The following is an 18,450-nucleotide window of genomic DNA, read 5'->3' as shown; positions in this document are numbered from 1 at the left end:
GAGCTTGTCTGTATGTTGTGCCTACATGTCTACACTAGCTCAGTTTCGGGCTATATTTTGGTGGTAGCTGATTAAAAAGCAGTTTAAGATTATGTGAACTGCCATGATAGAGGATAAAAGGGCAAACTGATATTTTATTTAAAATGTGTCAAATTATAATTGTACACCATGTATCAGTGCTTGAAACTGTGTTTAGAGGCTGTTACTATATGAAATTTCAGTCTTTCTGTTGTTACAGTATAATGTTGTGACATGGTGAAAAGGGGAAGATGTTTTCACTATAAATTGCAACAGCTTCTCTCCATATAGAAATGAAGCAGCTGGAAATGTGACAAAACGCCGCTCGTGTCGTAAATAATTAAGTTAATAATTCCACACACAATAATAAAAAATACAATTCTGTGTCATCAGGCGGCTGTTACATTACATCATTTTCATATCATTTTGCGCCCCTGTGAAATCACACATAGACATGATAACATGTGGAGGAAGATTCACAAAGACAAGACAAGACCTTTATTAGCAGAGCAGGAATTCAAAACAACACACACTGACCAATGTGCTAAGAAGCAGCTGGCTTCTTTTGATACTCTACCTGCCTCATGTGAGTATCTGGAATGACCCAAGTCTGAAGGCTTACGAAGCCAAATGAAAATCTAAATATATACATAAACCAACACCAAACCAAACTACAATAGAAAGAATGAATTTTCACATATATACAGATCTCTGTGAATAATTAAATAACACATTTAATCAGTTGGACATAGAAATGTTTTGTTTAAACTCCTCTAACCTGTTACTTTGGTTTGCCCCAGGGGCTCTTAAGCAAGTGCTTGAACCTCTTTCACTCTTTTGCTCCACATCCTGCTGAGGGGAAAACCAGGAAAAGGTGAGCACTGCTAACATCTACATTAGCATACTTTTTTTAATAAACTATGAAATGCTAACTGACGTTTAACAAGCCAAATAATTGGAAGTCGTGAACAGTTCTGATTAAGGTTTTCTTTTCAACGCAGGAGGGCCACATTCTGTTTGTCCACCTTCCATAATCTATCAGTGCAATAATGCTCAAAAAAATCAAATAACCTCAATAAAGAATTTCTCAAACAATAAATGTGTCTGTCATTAGACTTTCTGTATTGATTGTCCATAAACTAGTAAAAAATAAAGGTAAATATAATGGAACCCCTGGTTTCATTACATTTTGATCAGTGATTTCTGTAAATACTACATTGGCTGCCACAGTGAGACTTGGGCCACTTCATTCAGTTAAAAACTGTTTAAGCAAAGCTATTTGAAAGCAGTCCCAGTCTGTGGTGGCCATACCTCTGACCACTGCTGAGCAGCAAGGTTAGATAAATGTCTCAGGACAAATGGGTTTGCATTTAGACCATGGTATTTTAAAGATACTCAGTAGGGTGAGAATTCAAAGCTATTTTAACCTGGTGAGTCTCCAATAAGTGATTACTTGTACGATTCAAATTGGCACAAAAGCTTTGTCACATGTTCCCAGAACAATTTCTCTTTTGTCCAGGCAACAATTCAAAAATCTAAATATGCACTTTGACTTACAATCTGCAAACTAAAGAGGCTGGATCCAGGAGTTGCTTTTTTAAAACAAAGATTCATGACTAATTTGACAGGATAATTCCTCAAATATGTGGGCTGTTCATACCTAGAGCCCATTGTAACTTCAGGGTCTTGTTTTGTACAGATCCATTCATTAATTATGTAAAACAATTAGGCAAAACGGGCTCAGCCTGGACGACTGGGGGAAAAAAAGTTAGATTTTTTCTTTTGTACTTAAATTTGTTTCAAAAATAGTTGCTGATTATTCGACATGATTTTTTTTTAAGCTTCATGTACTTTTAATCATTAAAGAAAAAAGTCAGGCGTGACTTCTTGAATACTCAACTTAAATACTACACTCGCTAACATTTGCGAACATTCTTCATTCATACTACTCGCTTCCGGGTGGGAACTCCATTTCTATCCATTGAAAAAGTCCAGAGGAAACTGCGGGTTTAGAGAAATCTTTACGGCGCCACCGGTCCGCCATATTGGCTCAAAGCCTATTAACCTGACAGGGGAACCGTGAGGAAAGGCTTGGCGCCAAGATGGAGGATAAGGGAGCAGTTTCATAACTCCCGTGTAGGAGGAGCTTGGTTTTCTGGAAGCTCCGTAGAGCTGAGCGTCCGGGCCAAACGGGCGATAGTGGGAAGAAATAAAAGGTAAATCAGAGGCTGCAAAGTCTTGTCAAGCCGAGGTAAAAGACGAGCAGTGCGACGCGCGTGGTTTTGTATGCCAAGGACTTGAACCGGGTCGTCGGTAACACGACAAGAGGACTCTGTGTATATGCGCGCGCACACCCCCGAAAACACTGAAGAGTAAACCCGCAGCTGTTTGGGATGTGAAGATCACCGTAACCCACCTGGTTCAGCGCTGTAACCCGAAACTGATGCACAACACTGTCTTACCGGCTCGTTTCGCCCTCTGTCAGCACAACACTGAAAACGGTGACCATGTCTGCGTCGTTACGGGGATTGTCACGCTGGTGAAATAGTTTACTATGTTGTTTGACAGCCCTGTGAGGTTTGCTTTTTGAAACGGGGGGGGCACGATACCGGGAAAGGCGGGGCCGAACCCTGGAATACGCAGCTCTTCCCTGTGCCGGTTCACTCGCAGCGGGGGATTTTTATTTTTTATTTTTTTGGGGGGAAGCGGGTACGGGGGGGTCGACGAAGGAGGCAACAACTGGGATTTGGAAACCTTTTTTTGCAACTCTTTCCCGACTTACCCTGCTGCTGGCGACACGAGCGGCGTTTTGTCAGTTATTCCTGACACTGTCGTCTGCCCGTAGCACTCCTTTTAGGAACATTAATTGAGGTTTGGGACGCATTTCTTTTTCTTTTGGTGGGGGGGTGGGGGGTGGATAATTTTTCCCCAACCGGGGTCGGACTATGGCGGACGACGACATTCTCTTTGAAGATGTGTACGAGCTCTGCGAGGTCATCGGCAAGTAAGTGTTGCTCTGCTTCTTTTTTTTTTCTTTTTTTTTTTTTTTGGTCATTTTGCAGTTTTTCTCGTTGGCTTTCCCATTGCCCCCCTCTGATGTTCCTGAAGATCTGGCACACGCGCTCCTGCACGCGCAGCCTGAAGCGTCCCCGCGCGCGCCCACAACAAGCGTGGCAATTTGTGTAGGAACTAATGGCGAGTCCTTGGTCATCAGAAGTGAACGTAAACAGACCCTAATCCTACTTTTGCGCCCTATGTAGCGCTATATCGTTCTGCGGAGGCGCAAGCCTCCCCCGAAACAACTTATCACGGGAGATGTAATTGTCTCTTTATGATGGCACGAGCTCATAACGCCAAGTTTTATCGCCCTATTCCCAGATGACGCTAAAGAGCTGTTGTTCCTGCGTGGTTTGTGTGTTACAGTTGCCCATACACGCACTACTTGGCTACGCGGCTGTGCTTTGACTTGGTGGCACTTGTCAACTTGCTGCAGAGATTAAAGGGCAGGGCACACACCATCCATGAGTCATGCTCTCCGCACATCTGGCGAGCGTTAGTGACCGAAGGTCTAATCCAGACTACTTGGGAGTAACATTCCCTGCACGGGTAAGCTGATAGCAGTGCATGCATTTTGGGAATGTTTTTGCACAGAGAAGCTGTATTTCTAATTACCCTTCTGAGGAATGGGATCCAATATTTAAGAGCCGTTATGCTCACACTATATGAATAAAAACTGCGAGGCTTTTGTTGCATCTTCTGGGACTGTTACAGTCGCAGTATAAATGAGCAATAAGACCACTTTAAACTCCCAAGATAATATTTTCGTTGTTAAATGTGGCTGGAATTTCACAAAGTTTGGTGTAATTACTTTTGTGTAATCCTGTTTGGCTGTAACAAAGTTGGGTATATCATTAACCGTTATCCGTGTAATTATAATCTGTTGCAAACCAAGCAGAATGTATTGATGGTATCAGTGTGTGAAGGCAGGTGTGGCTGTGAATGTTTCCATGCTGCTGTTGAAATTACTAATAACCAGCTCTACACACCAAATAGACGGTCCGGTTCTTTCTTTTCCTCCTCCAGTTAGCAATCTGGATTCTGTAGTCCTTAACCTTCATGGTCTTTCAGTTTCACTTGTCTTAATGGCTGCAGCACTTGAAAGCATGCCTGGGACTTCCCTACTTGTCATTGCAGCGCTTTATAAAGGAACCGAGGATGGTAAGAGAAGAGAAGCGGCTGCTTTGTTTTGTTGAGTAGTGGGAATCTGAGGGGAAAAACTGTTTCTGCTCTGAATAACTGAGTGTGTCATCCAAACATCTGGTGCTGAATGAAGCACTTCATTGGGCGCACAAACAGAAGCTCCGTGTGAATCAGTTACTTGGCAGGCCCAGGCAGACGTAGTCAGTCAGTCATGGCAGGGCTGACTGGTTATGGGACTTCTGCTGTGTCACAGAGATGGTTGGCTGTGTGACGGGGTGATAAGACCTGCAGCGCATGCACTACATGTTTAGGCAAGCCTGAAAACACTGTGTGTGTTCTCTTTATCCCCATACAGTCACAAGCAATGTCTTTCTCTCTCTCAGATACTCACCCCCCCCCCCCCCCCCAAAAAAAAATCCTCGTGTCCTCCTTGAGCCAGGATCTGAGACAAGCGGCTTTGAGTCAGCCGCACATAGACACACTCGCCCCCAGTTTTGCAAAGTGCAGCCCTTCTTTAGTGTTTCAGACAGTCTGTGATTTACAGTTTGCATGAAGAGAGAGAGCGGCCCTTTTATCAGCCGACCTGCTGTTCTCCGTGTGGAGGGCTGCTGCAGCCACAGCTTCTTTTTAAGTCTCCAGTGAAGCACCAATTGCGGCTTGTCATCCTGAAAGAGACGGGCTTGACCGGAGGAAAACCCAACCAGATGACGACACCGCAGTCAGCAAAGGCATGACTTTTAAAAAGCCTGACACCCTGGATGTGTGTGTGTGTGTGTGTGTGTTTTTTCGGCAGGGTTAGACCCACATACTGGTGGATTCAGGCCTAAAAATAGGCTATTCTGAATTGTGCTCAGATAACACTGTGTGTGTCCCAGATTGTGTGCTTTGTTAGGTGTAGGGGTGGTCTGGAAAACGTGCATTGTTTGAAGAAAATTTTGTACTACGCTTGTATTTCGTTTTATTTTTTTTTCTTAAGCATGCTGACCTCGGACAAAAGCCTGTCACCCACGCGTGCGTGAGTGCATTGTGTGTACATCTGTCTTGTTGCTGTCACATTGATCCCGCCTTCTGTGCTACTGCATCCTGAGGCATAAAAACAAAAGGATGGGGCGAAGGAGGGAGTAAATAGAGATGTTTGGGGCTGGAAGACGAGAAGGAGCAGCGGAAATTTGGGTTGGAAGATGAGAAAAGAGAGGCTGCGTTGGAGATGGGATGAGTGAGGGAGCAGGCAAGGTCAGGGGCACAGTAGACGGAGGCAGTCCATTAGTTAGTCACACATTAAGAGACATCCTGTGCCTTCGGGCCATGCTCTTTTCGAGTTCATCCTTGGAAGAAGTTGTCCGTGTGGGCCTGTGTTTCTCATAGCAGGGGGCATAACACAGCAGTGTGCATAAAGCAATGGACTCCAAAGAAGAGGCTGTTTACCATTGTTTTTGTTTTTTTTTTAAATCCTTGCAGCTCTAAACTGTACTGCAGTTAATGCTTGATGACAACAGAAACATGCTAATTTCAATGCATCCAGCCTATGATGTCATGCTGTAGCTGCACGGTGTGGTCTGCGCTGTATTAACAGCACCGATGCCACAGTCACAGGCCATTGAGAGTTTATGCAGCGAACCATAGGGTGTGTGTGCTCTGACATCTCCTCTGTTAATGAAGCCCGAAACAGGAGCTAATATTACCCAGCTGAATGGATCAATGGGCTCCCTGTCCTGAATATTTGGCCTTGCTGTGGATTCAACAGTGGATATTGTTCTAGAACATACATCACCGTAGAGCCGATCCGCTCCACTGTGAATAAAACAAATTACCCTCCATTTGCATACCTCATAGCCTAGGAGGACACTCGGGGGTGCTGTACAAAGCCTGAATGTCATTATAACTCTCAGCCCAAGGAGGTGTGTGTTAAAGTGTGTGTGTGTGTGTGTGTTTGGTGCCTGTTGTCAGCTTTTGCAGTCGTGTGGTCTTGTGTGTCCTTTTTTTTTTTTTTAAAAAGAGGTGACAGGGAGTTTTAGCCCTAAGGCCTGGCTCCATCTCCTGTGCGTGTGTGCCATTCACCTCATGGAGTGAAGTGCCACTGCTCTGTAACCCACAGGGAATGAAATACCTGCTAGTTCGCTGTTTTACTGGAGACCTTTTCTGCTTCATGCGGAAGGAATTATGGTAATAACAAGGAGGTTTGGTAAGTCTCCCCTGTCCTTGCTCTTTCCTCCAACTAGCCAGATTACTTAATTACATATTTTAGAGGCTGTGCTTTGTGGATTTTTTTTTTTTCCACATTGCCCCTGTTAATTAAGCATGTGCAATGCTGACCTAGATCAGGACAGACCCATTCCCTACAGGAGTCAAGTTGTTCGCGGCCTTGTGGTTGGTTTTATTAAATGGTTTCAATTGTGGCTAGCTTCTGCTAGCTACTGTTGAGAATGACCGGTGGGCAGTATCAGTGTGGATCAATGAATTGGCCAGAAGGGTATGACAAAGAAACGAACACAGTCATGGCACTGCAAGGCCCATGGGCTATGAGTCAGTAGGTCAAACACTGCTTTGTTTACATTGTCAGAAAAATTGCATTTCAAAAGGCATCCTTCTAATAATGGGAATTAATGGCACTTGGGTTCACAGTTCAAAGATTATTCCCCAAAAGTAAAAAAAAAAAAAAATTACTGTATTACTGTTGACATGTTTCCCAACACAAAAGCTATTTGCTATGTGTCACTTCATTGAGTTTAAGTTATTGAGTGAGACATTAAGACCTGTGTTTGAAGCATATTAATAGAATAATTTGGCAAAAACCGAGCTGCTGTGCAGTGTAGGCAATCCAGTTTACGTCCAAGCTTTCGCAGGTGAAATTCTAGCGTTTAATTCTTTTAGTTGGCTTTAATTAGAAGTTGTCTTTGTTGAGGATTCAAGTTGCATAGTCCAGAGAGAAGTGGGTGATGCCACAGTTGCTTTTTTCCCCCCCACAGGGTGTTTGCTGTGACTGTTCTTTAGCACCTTTTCCATAAATCCATTTTAATTGGGAGACAACAAAAGTTAGAGAATAACATCAAATTACCAAAAAAGGACATTTTGACAATTTTTAAATAATGTGTCAACAGTAATGGTTGTGACTGAATTGGGACCTTGGCCTAGTGGGAATACATTCATAGTGTTGTCTCCAGGGCCTATGCCTGCTGCACTGTTTGTGTGTATATGCGGGCAGCTTGTATTATGTGATCTTTGCCTCTCTGTCGGGTTTTGGAGGGAAAAATCTGCTGAAAGGCTGGTTCCCGCATGCACAATTAAACATAGATGATTTAACAGAGAGATCTTGCTCTGAACCACTGAAACATTTATCTGTCTTCATCAAGCTGGGGAAAACACCCTTAGCAGATCCTAGCAGCTCTACATGTGCAGCCCTATGTAAATAAAACTACATTTGCTATCTTGTTGAAACCCCCCTCAAAAGAACAAGGTTTCTTTATGTCACACAATGGCTGCCTCCTGGAGAATGCCTAGTTTGTGGTCACAGGTATGGCTTTCACACTGAAATTTAGAATTTCCTCAAGTGGTATTCCTCTGTTTGAGAGTAAAGGAAACGCTGATGAGGGTGAACAAAATTTGATGAATATTTGAAATGCCCTCAGCTTAATGACCTAAATCTTAGGACACCAAGTACCACCAATAGCTGCCCACTTTAAAGTGACTTGGATAGATTCTTATCTGTTGCCCCACTCTGAAAAGATAAATGGATCTCGCGTATTCCAGTGTTGCATTCCAGGCTTGTATTTCTAAAAAAAAAAAAATTGCTTTTTTAGGGTAGACACAACCTATTCTCTACTAAACACTCAGTCTGACAGGCATGGATGCTGCCAGTCACAGGTTCATTTTAGGTTAAATACAAATGTTTTTTCACATTACTGGGGTGTCATGTATGCATAGCAGTACTTTAGTGCAGCATAAATGAAGCTGTTTTCTAGGGACCTCTTTCCACATGTTTGCATAGTGGGAAGAAAAAAAAAACGTGCCATCTGACCTTTTTACTAATAGAGCAATCAGTCGTGTTTTTGAGATGACACGAAAGAGAGGCCTGTTTTTATGTGGTCACTTTCACTGTTGTCAGATTGCAGGAGTATTTCACTTTCCTTAGCAGTTGCTTGTAGGACTAAAACATTCATACAGGCTCATCCTTCTGCTGTGGCTTGAAATTTGGATTGAAGATCTCAAATGTTTCTATAACTCTTGGCTCCTGGCTCACTTTACAAGTGACAGTGATCTCTTATGGTAGCATGTTATGCCTGGAAATGGTCTAAAATGGGAATTTAAACTTGCTGTCAACAGTTATTTAATTTGCTGGGCTTCAAAACATTGGATAATTTCCTTAGTAGAAAGACGTGTGTTTATCATCACAGACACTGGTATTCAAGAAGGACGACTGATCATTTTCAAAGTGCAGTAAGCGCCTAGATTTTGCACACATTTCAAAGGTAAACTCCTTTTCTTGCTTTCTATATTCCCTAGTTTGTCTTTTCTTCATTCTGGAAGGATCAGCTGTCTTATGGGGTATCACTATAACCCCAATACCAAAAAACCTGGGACATTGTGCATTCTGTTTTTAATTTACATTTTGAAAAATGTAATATAGAAAACATCAAATGTTTGAACTGAATTTGAAATTGATGGCAGGAACATGTCTCAAAGTTGGGAACAGTTTTACACTTTGCCTCGGTTCCAGTCTTTTGTTACTCCTGTCCCAACTTTTGAGATGTGTTGCTGTCATCAGATTCAAAGCAAACTAATATTTATCATGTAATAGTAAATATTGGGTTTGATATGTTTTCTGTGTTCTATTGTGAATAACATAAGGGTTTTGAGATTTGCAGTTCTGTTTTTATTTACATTTTAAATAAAATGTCCATTTATTGGACTTGGGGTTGTATATTCATAGGCTGTGTTCACACACGTAAAAGAATGTGTTGAAGAGCCTGTTTAAGTGCCAAAACATGTTGGTTTGAAAGAAGTATAGTCAGAGCCACCAAGTCAATAACCATTCACATAACAGACATTTTTACCTCCTGTGGGGAAAAATGAACTGTTCTTACTGCAGTCAGCCAGCTTTTTCTTACAAAGAAGTAGTAGACCTTAATCTACCAGCCTCCAGTGATTTAAAAATAATTTTACCTGGCAGAACACAGAAGTTGTTCATTTGCTGCTGCCTTGATTGGACAGTTATTTTGTGGTATTTTATAATGGGTGATTTTTGATCCCAAATGAATGCAATAAAATGTAAAAGTCCCACAAAGCAAACAAGCAACCCCCCATTTTCTGAGGGGTGAAAATGTCAACTTCTGGTTGTAGTCTGATGCTGAAAACAGCAATTTTTTAACATGCTTCCACAAGCCAAGTGAACTATCAAGTTAGAGCTCTTATTCATTGATGGGCTCTCTCGCAAAAGAACTTTGAAAACAAGTTTAAGGCACAGAGGTACTTGCATAAACCTTTACTAAGAAAAGATGCACGTACCAGTATCAGTATAAATGATATAATCCAATTCTGTATGCTATTTGGAAATAATGATACAATTTAAAGCATTGAGCAGTATTGGCCTAGAACTCTGTAGGAAATTGCTGGTGGCAAATTGTTTGACTTTTGGAGTGATGAGGATTGTTTTTACATATTGAAAGGGTTTAATATTCTTGATAAGCATGCTGACCTAATCAGCTCCAGTCTGGTAGGAGTATCCACAGAAAATCAAACAATTAAGTCACAATTAAAGACAGTGTAGAAAACACTGGTCACTGTTTTTTAGCTTGATGGGACGCCTGTACCTCACAGACATATTGCACAGAAAATAGTTGCATTGAATAGAATAGCTTTTTATTTATTTTGCCACTTTGCAAAAAATAAATGTTTAGACTCTTACTTCAATAAAACCATTTTAGCATCAGCACCATAATATTCCATGCTCTCTCTGGACATGGGCATAAACCTCATGACCAGATTTGAAGAATTCACTAATAATAATAATAATAATCATCATCATCTGACTTTCAATGAATATTTAACAGTAAATTAAAAAAAACCAAACAACTATACTAGCAGGAAGTTGTTGTAAAGCGATTTATGTTTAGTTGAGAGAGGGCCCTCAGTGTTCAGCCAGCTGTCTTGTCCCTCGTACCTGCCCTGAGTCCCAGATGAAGGGCACTGAAGCATGACAGGCAGTGCAGTCACATAAGACGTACCCACCAGTTAACATGAGCACTGTTTTGTATGTGTGAGCACATGTGCCTCCAAGTCCGGAGTTTACGGTCACAGCAGGTTTCTGTTGGCTAACAAGGCTACAGTGGCTTCATTAATGCATTATTAATGCAATATCATTCAGCTGACCCGCTTGTCCAAATACCCTCCCACAGAGCTTTCATGTGTGTATAATTAGGTTTAACAGCAGGTTATAACACACAAAGGTTCATTTAGAGAGGTGATGACATTCTTTGGAGTTACCAAAAGCTGCTGGTGCAGTAAGTGATATTTCAGAGCTTTACTTTCACAGCCTTTCTTTTGTTTCATGTTTATTTTCTCTGCCCTCGTGTCAGTGTTGGGACCTCCTCAGTCTAAACCAGTTTCCATACCGCATGCCAAAGCACACACTGTCACCTGAGTTACAGCTGAGCCTGAAGGAAAATAAAACACCCACCTTGTAACACACAGGGAAAAGGCATTTCTGCTGTTTTTTTGTAGGAGTAGCAGAAAACTATCAGAAGCTACTGGCTCAAAAATGTGTTTACTGGTTTCTTGCAGCAGCCAAATGAGAGCTGTGCCTAAATCAGAGAAACTGCTGGGCTTAATGTCTGACATGTGCTCTCAGTGACAGTTGGTCCTGTTTGTTCAGTGGAGGAGGAAGGAGGAAAAAAATGTAGGAAGAGAGAGTTACACTCTCGAAGCAGGAACCCTCCTGTGCTAAAGATGGTTTGCAGATGTTGAGAGACTTTGCAGTGATTTCATCTGTGTTCACTTTCATCTCTCTCATATATGGCACAAAAACACTAATTTTACCTGTTGCATAATTCAGGCTAAGATGTAGTGTTTTGCCACACAAAGAAAAATTGCACAAGCTGAGGACAGTTGCAAACAGAGGTCACAAATAACAGGTCCGCATTATGTGTTTACTTTCTGGGAGACATAACAAGAATCACAAGAACCTGGAATGTGTGCTGTGTCTGTGATATAATGAGAGTTGAGAGTTGCTCAAATATGCTCAAATATCGTGGTTCTGGTTAGGATTATAGCAAATAGGGCTGTGCGATATGACCAAAATCTCATATCCCGATATTAAGACATCTATCGTCTGATAACGATATAAATCACAAAAATGTAACATTTTCTGTAAATTCTGTGGATGTCGGGCAGCTCGACTTGCGTGAAGTGTTTCCAGCTGCGCGTCATGTACCTGGAGTCGAGTGTTTTAACTGATGCATGAAACGATACATTTTTAGACATAAAGAAAACGGCGGCTGTTACAACTTGAGTATTTATTACACAGCGTGCTGCGGGGAAAAGCCTGTTCTAACGTTTGAGTCTAAGGTTTATTTTTTAGCACCTGATGGCTCTTTTTTGCTTCTCATCCGTAAATACTCTGCATCTTTCACGTGATTCAGTTTATTTTGAAAAGTCTCAACAGGATCCTGAGCTTTATTGTGAAAGGTTTATGTGGAAAATAAACAAGCGGACACGAGGTGGTTTTACCGTCGTTGTTGCTAACGACAACGCATAAAAACAAGCGCTTGTCCGTCTGTAGTGTGGTTATATTAAATATAAGAGAAAGAGAGAACTATAAGAAATTAATATAGCCACTACAGTGACCATCAAAATAATGAAAAAACATTGCCGTAAACAGTTTATTTTGCGACACCACGAAACAAACGATAGCGTAAAATGAAATGATAGACGTTTTTATATCGTCATCCGATATATATCGTTATATCGAACAGCCCTAATAGCAAAACTAACCAAACTATTTTTTTCAAGGTTCAAGTATTAGGGGGATTACTTAAGGGAACAGTGTAGGGGGGGGGGGGGGGCAGCTTGGGAGAGATGATTGTGCAAAAGTTTTGGTATTGGAGTGAGAATAGTTAGTAGATGCTAACATTTCCTATGGAACTGAAGTGTATTTGTGGCAGGGGCTTTTTGTGCAAGGGCATATTGATGCTTTATTAAATAAATTCATGAATGATATGTATACATCATGACAATAACAGAGTAATAATCAGCAACTCCCTCTCCACTCAGTTCATTATTCTGTTGATGGATTCCAACTCTGTCCTCTCAAATTGTAAGGACTGCAGACCTTGTGTTGCTCTGTAGCCTCAGTAAGCCAGTGTGTGCTCACTGCAGATTCTGCTTGGAGTGGTCTGTTTATTTCACAGTGGACTTGTAGAGAAGAACAAAAACTACACTCTATCTGCAGTCCATAGTTGGAGAGTTTTGTCCAAACATGGCTCAAAAGACTCTGGAGAGTAGCTAACATCAAGGACCACTCAAAATAACATCATAGATGAGCTGAATAAAACTTTGACAGTAGTGCTGATAGATTAAAAAGTAAGATTTTTTTGTTTAAACTTCTTTATTTGTATCATCCACTAATATACTTCCAACTGTTTTATCAGCATTAAACAAAAATACAGACACACTGAAAGACTAAGAAGGCTGCAGACATTTGGCCCTTTAGCGCACATACTGTTTTACACTCGGTGTGATATCAGAATTGAACACCATCTTTAGATAAGTGGTCATATGAATTTGCACTGAAAAAGAACTGGACCTAGGGTGGATCCCCAAGGCTTGCCAGGCTCAGTTGCAGCAAACTGCTGAAAACTTTGTAAAGTGCACGGCAATTTCTGTTAGATGGATAGAAGTCAAACTATTGCCTGCCTTAAGGCTTTCTTTTTCTCAGTGGCAGGCCAGTGGTTGATGGAGACGGACATGGAAGCATGCTGATATGCTGCTGTTATACATGAGGTTTTTTCCTCCTGCTGTATTCAGCTAATGCTCTATAAGTGTTTCTATAGAGCTACATAAAACAATCTAATGAGCAGATACACATTAAAAAATATCTATTTATTTCATAACAATGACTAGAAACAAGGATTACTCATTAACTTTATTGTTAAATATCAGCCCACTTTGCTCCTTATGTGCTTTCTGTCTCTCAGATCCTTCTGTTCTTCACACTGTCTCTCTGATGGCTGTGTGCAAAATACAGTTTTATTTAATTAACCTCTATTTAGCAAGGCAGGTCTATTAAGAAGAAATTTATACTTCCAAGACCGGTGGAGGTGTAAAACATTTGCATTTCTGTGTGTCTCAACACTTAACAGGATAGAAGTGGTGGTTCATGTATCTGTCATGTTGCTGCTGGTTTTCTCAAACTCCTTAGCTGTAAAGTGAAACAGAAAAAGCAGTTGCTAAATGGCTGAATTGTAAACAAAGCATTACAGGGCTGCACCTTAGTGTAGGAATGACCTTTGGCAACTGATAATTCATTCTTTGTTGGATCACTGTTGGTCAAACTCAGATCCACCTTTATGTGTTTGAGTTTCATTTAAGATAAATGTCCCAGGCGAGCATATATTGGCATAAATTCAGTATTTTGACAAGTGTTGAGACCAAGTTTATCATTTAAATATGTTTCCTTAATAAGCAGGATAGTGGCTATGATTTTTTTTTTTAAATCATTTGAATAGTCAATGTTTAAAAACAAACAAACAAAAAAAAACTGGAAGAGTTTTTACCTTTGCAGGTGGGATGTAACACTTCCACCAGAAGGTGGTGATTAGTGTACCTACAAAGCCCCAATCAACAATAAGAAAACAAACTGAATTTGCTCTCACTACCAGGCATCAGAAAAGCTCACGTACAATCAGGAAAAACATGAAAGACCAAATACTGCTGCAAAAGTTTAGAAATTCATTCAGAGAATTACTCAATGTTTAAAGCACCTGGTAAAGCTAGCTCATTGCAGGTCTGCCACAATTATGTGTTGTCAGATCCTGGAGTCTGTTAGTCTGACACTTAATTCTTTACAAACCTATAAAGACTTCTAGGCTCTAACAAGTTACTACTCCATTAAAACTGTTAATTGGACGGAAACTCACACAGAGCTACCTTGCTTTGCTGCCCTGGGGGATGAGTATGAATGTCTAAGATCTGCACAGCCGTTAGTTAAAACATTAGCATTTACCATTCAGTTCAACCGATTTTCACGTCATATTTGATTCAGTGATCGGCCTTGTCACATGAGGCTGGGTGTGTGTTTACTATAGTGCATCCAGTTGTTCCGGCATCTGGCTTAAATGCCAATTTAATTTGTTTACACTGTAGCCGATTCATACCTGAACACCCCCTCCCCCCCCCCCCAAAACACACACACACACACCTGTATAGCTACAAGCTGTGTTTGTTGTATGTGCAGCATATTCACATGCCTGTGCTCTGTGGCTGCATGTGCAGTCAGATGAGTCTGATACATTCTGATGGTGGCCCCAGTGTAAATGAGATAGATGAGCTCCATTTATTTCATTCAATTAGTCTGTGTTGTTTCTGTGTTTAACATGCTTTTGTCTGAATGGTAATAACAGGCACCTGAGAGAGGAATCGCTTGTGTGGTTGGAAGAATGAGAAACCCTGATCACACTCTTGCCACCCTGCCACCCAAACAATGGTGGATATTGATTAGATGAACATTGAAGATGAAAGTTGACTTGAAATGCACAGACAAAAAGGATGCAGGATACTTTGTCAGAACTGCTTGTCAGACGGTACCTTTAAAACCACCCTGCCCTCACATCTATTTCCATATCAGATCAGAGGAGAATTGGGGGTCTATTAAACCACACATCCACACCGGCCTCACACTGTGTTAAACCAGATATGAAGAGTAGACTGCTTAAAACCAAAGAACATAAATATTCAAGAACTCCGGCTCTTTGGACTTTTGGTCTATTTCTACTTCATAGAGGAAGTTTATAATGACTGGGTTCTGTTTAGCCATATCCCAAAAATGTGCATTTTATAGGGTAAATGTTTTTCTTCTACAAAATGTCATTATGTTTTTAACAGAAAGGGTCAATACAATTGATAGTATCAAGGATGTTATGGATGTATGGATGAATGCCATTCTATATTAGGGATATCACTGCTCATTAGGGCATGTGTCACTTTGATTTCACATATTAAAACAAATACAACTTTTTATAAATGCATAACGGTTTCTTTTTTGATTTCTCTGTTCTTCTAATGGTTGTTTTATTTATCATTTGACAAAAGGTGCCATGAAAGAAACTATGTATAAATCTATAATGATTATCTCCTCACCATGCTGTTGAGTACGGCTTTCGGGAATCACCTTGAATTGCAATACTTGGAAACACCTTTATATACGCACGTTCATAAACACACTCATTTTCCCACTGGACATCACCCTGCACCCGTTGACCTGTTGTAGCCCATGGCTGTGGTGTAGCTTAAATTTAAGTTTAAATATTTATATTGGTTGAAGATGAGATGCAGTTTATGGTACACATGGTTGTCAGGCACAGCCAATGAATATTACACCTTTAGATTTCAGCGTGTGTTTCAGTTTTATTCAGCTGGCTGTATATTGGGAAGATGTTTAGCAGTCAGCTGCTGAATGTGACTGCACCCACGGAAATCGGAAGAAAACTCGTGAAAAGAAACAAGATGGATGAGAAAGAGATGAAGGTAAGGTGATAATGTGGAGGTTAGGAGGCTTTTAATATTTGGAGGAGCAGCAATGTGGACGGTCTTAACGGGCTGCAGCCACATTTAGCATGGGGTGTTATGGCTGTGTTGACATATTGTCTGACAGATGGGTGACACATGCTCAGTGTCCCAGCCCCATTGTAACTGCAAGGGGGCCTTGGTATCAGAGGCACAGAGCAAAACTTGCTGGTGGAAAACCACATTGTGTTACTTCAAGCTGCCACAATCTCACAACACAGTGCAAAATTAGAACCTTAGTTACCCCTTTATCTGGCTTCCTGCTCAGTGTCTCTGCTCACAGGTAAAATGCCACTTTTATTCATACCTGTAAGTACCGTAAATCCCGGACTACAGAGCGCACCTGATTAAAAGCTGCATGCTCTAATTGTAGAAAGAAAATGCAATTTTGTACTTGTACAGATTTTAAGCCGTATGCGTTTCACTTGTAATATGAGATATTTACACAGAAATATTACACGTGAGGATTTTTAACGTTTAATTTAATCCGTAAGGCAGAGGTTCCCAAAGTGTGGGGCCCGCCCTCTGGGGGGGAGCGCAGAGCCATTGCAGGGGGGGCGCGGTATGAAAAGCAAAAAAAAAGGAACGCTTGGACACTGTGGACAGGTTTTTGACGGGGCTCCCACACAAACGCAAAGCAGGAGATGAAGCATCGCCAAATATGTTTCCAAACCAACTTCCTTCCAAGCCAAAGACTAGAAAATATGGTGAAGCATATCTTCCCTTTGGCTTCACCTGCACAAGTGCCAAGGTAGGTCTCCCCTGCAAAATTAGTTTTCCCTGCGTCGGGAGCAGCGCTGGGCTCTCCAAATCACGGACAAACCGTATCCAACATTCTTGATTTTTAGTTCACAAACACTTGTTGTAATAACTAACTACTCCTGACATTTTGGACATGTTAGCTCTTTATGCAGTAAAGTTACAGCGGGATACAAATAACATCAGGCTGATCCTGCCGTAATTTGCTCCCCCCGTTCAAATCACGGACAAACAGTATCCCACAGCTGTTTTTGTTTTTGAACCCATTTTGCACAGAGAGGCATTTTTTTGAAAAATGTATTGATAGCAATGTTGAATGTTATTACACAGGAAAAAACAACTACACGTAAAATAATTACACCGTGACGCCTCTGCCTTTCTAAATGGAGGGACAGTAACTGCGTGTAAAAACTGAAGATAGTCAGATTAACAGTAACAGTATTTCGTCTCTATCTGCCATTCTGCAATTCATCTCATGTAAGCAAAAACGTGGCGCACAGCGTGACGTGAAAAGAGGCACATACCTTTGTCGTTGCGTGACGAACTCTGTATTCCTCATCCACACATAAACGCAAAAAAGGAGTTTTAAATAATCTCCGTTTTCGGTTAATCGCAACGCTGTTTACGTGTTGACGAAAGGCCCAAACAGCTGCGTTTTCAAAAATACCCGTGTAGGTGTGGACGTAGCGTAAAAGAGTTAGTAGTATATTTTATTACTACCTGTAATTTATTGCCGTTTACTTGTAGTAAACAATTAAGCAAATACATGTTTAAGGTATGAAATAAACCGCAATGGAGTTTGTAAACAAAATATGGGTGTGTGTGTTTGGAGGATGTGTTTGTGCGGGGGGCGAACATTTTTCTTGTAAAACAAAGGGGGGCCTAGCTAAAAAAGCTTGGGAACCACTGCCGTAAGGTAACATAAACATGGTAACAAACGTTATGGTAACATACAAAAATACATACTGCAAATGCTTTTTTTCCTCGAACAGCGCCTGTAACACGGCTACCTTTAAGTATATGTACGTATCGGTAACACACAAATTACGTTGCTTATGGTTTTTTTACGGAACGCTGCAAAAACAACATTACAACGTCTCTTAACAACCGATAAAAATATATATCGTATATATACTACTTATCATTTTGATTGGTCTACTGTTACCAGACAAAATGTTTTTGGCCGCATGAAAAAAAATATGCATTATCCGCACGTCAGTATAAGCCGCAGTGTGGGGAAAAAAAAGTAGCGGCTTATAACCCGAAAACTACGGTAAAACCAGTAAATCCTGAAAAGCAAACTAGTGTGCACTGGCAGCATGTTTCCTGTTTTCTATCTTTGAGCTTTATATGTAAAAATCGCTCAACCACAAAACAATACCACTCTGGACCTGGAAAGTCCAAACTGTGGTGTCATATTTGCATCAGTCTCATCTGTCTCTTTTCAAGATGGTCAGCCTCGAGTTTGAGTAGTAAAAAAATGATAAATGGCCTGTATTTATATAGCGCTTTTACTAGTCCCTAAGGACCCCAAAGCGCTTTACATATCCAGTCATTCACCCATTCACACACTGGTGATGGCAAGCTACTGACAGAGCACACTGACGGAGGCGAGGCTTCCGGACACTGGCGCCACCGGGCCCTCTGACCACCACCAGTAGGCAACGGGTGAAGTGTCTTGCCCAAGGACACAACGAC

General features: G+C 41.2%; 1 protein-coding gene across 15 annotated transcripts in view; it reads left to right on the top strand.

Moving 5' to 3' along the window:
• Window positions 1-2,147: 2,147 nt before the first annotated feature.
• caska (calcium/calmodulin-dependent serine protein kinase a) overlaps window positions 2,148-18,450 on the top strand; it is a 173,160-nt gene continuing 156,857 nt past the window's right edge. For 6 of the 15 annotated variants that reach the window (XM_025903761.1, XM_005475246.4, XM_025903758.1 and 3 more), the window contains exon 1: window positions 2,149-3,022. In XM_025903761.1, the coding sequence (XP_025759546.1) occupies window positions 2,964-3,022 (59 nt within the window). In that variant the 5' untranslated portion in view covers window positions 2,149-2,963. Of the gene's footprint in view, window positions 3,023-3,510; window positions 3,625-18,450 lie in introns of those variants that run through there. The other 9 variants (XM_005475254.4, XM_005475251.4, XM_013274001.3 and 6 more) reach the window with 3 other exon arrangements.

This window comes from Oreochromis niloticus, linkage group LG16 (genome assembly GCF_001858045.2).
Source record: "Oreochromis niloticus isolate F11D_XX linkage group LG16, O_niloticus_UMD_NMBU, whole genome shotgun sequence".
Taxonomy (NCBI): domain Eukaryota; kingdom Metazoa; phylum Chordata; class Actinopteri; order Cichliformes; family Cichlidae; genus Oreochromis; species Oreochromis niloticus.
Note: the sequence above shows the minus strand (reverse complement) of the source record. Positions and strands in the feature narration are given on the sequence as shown.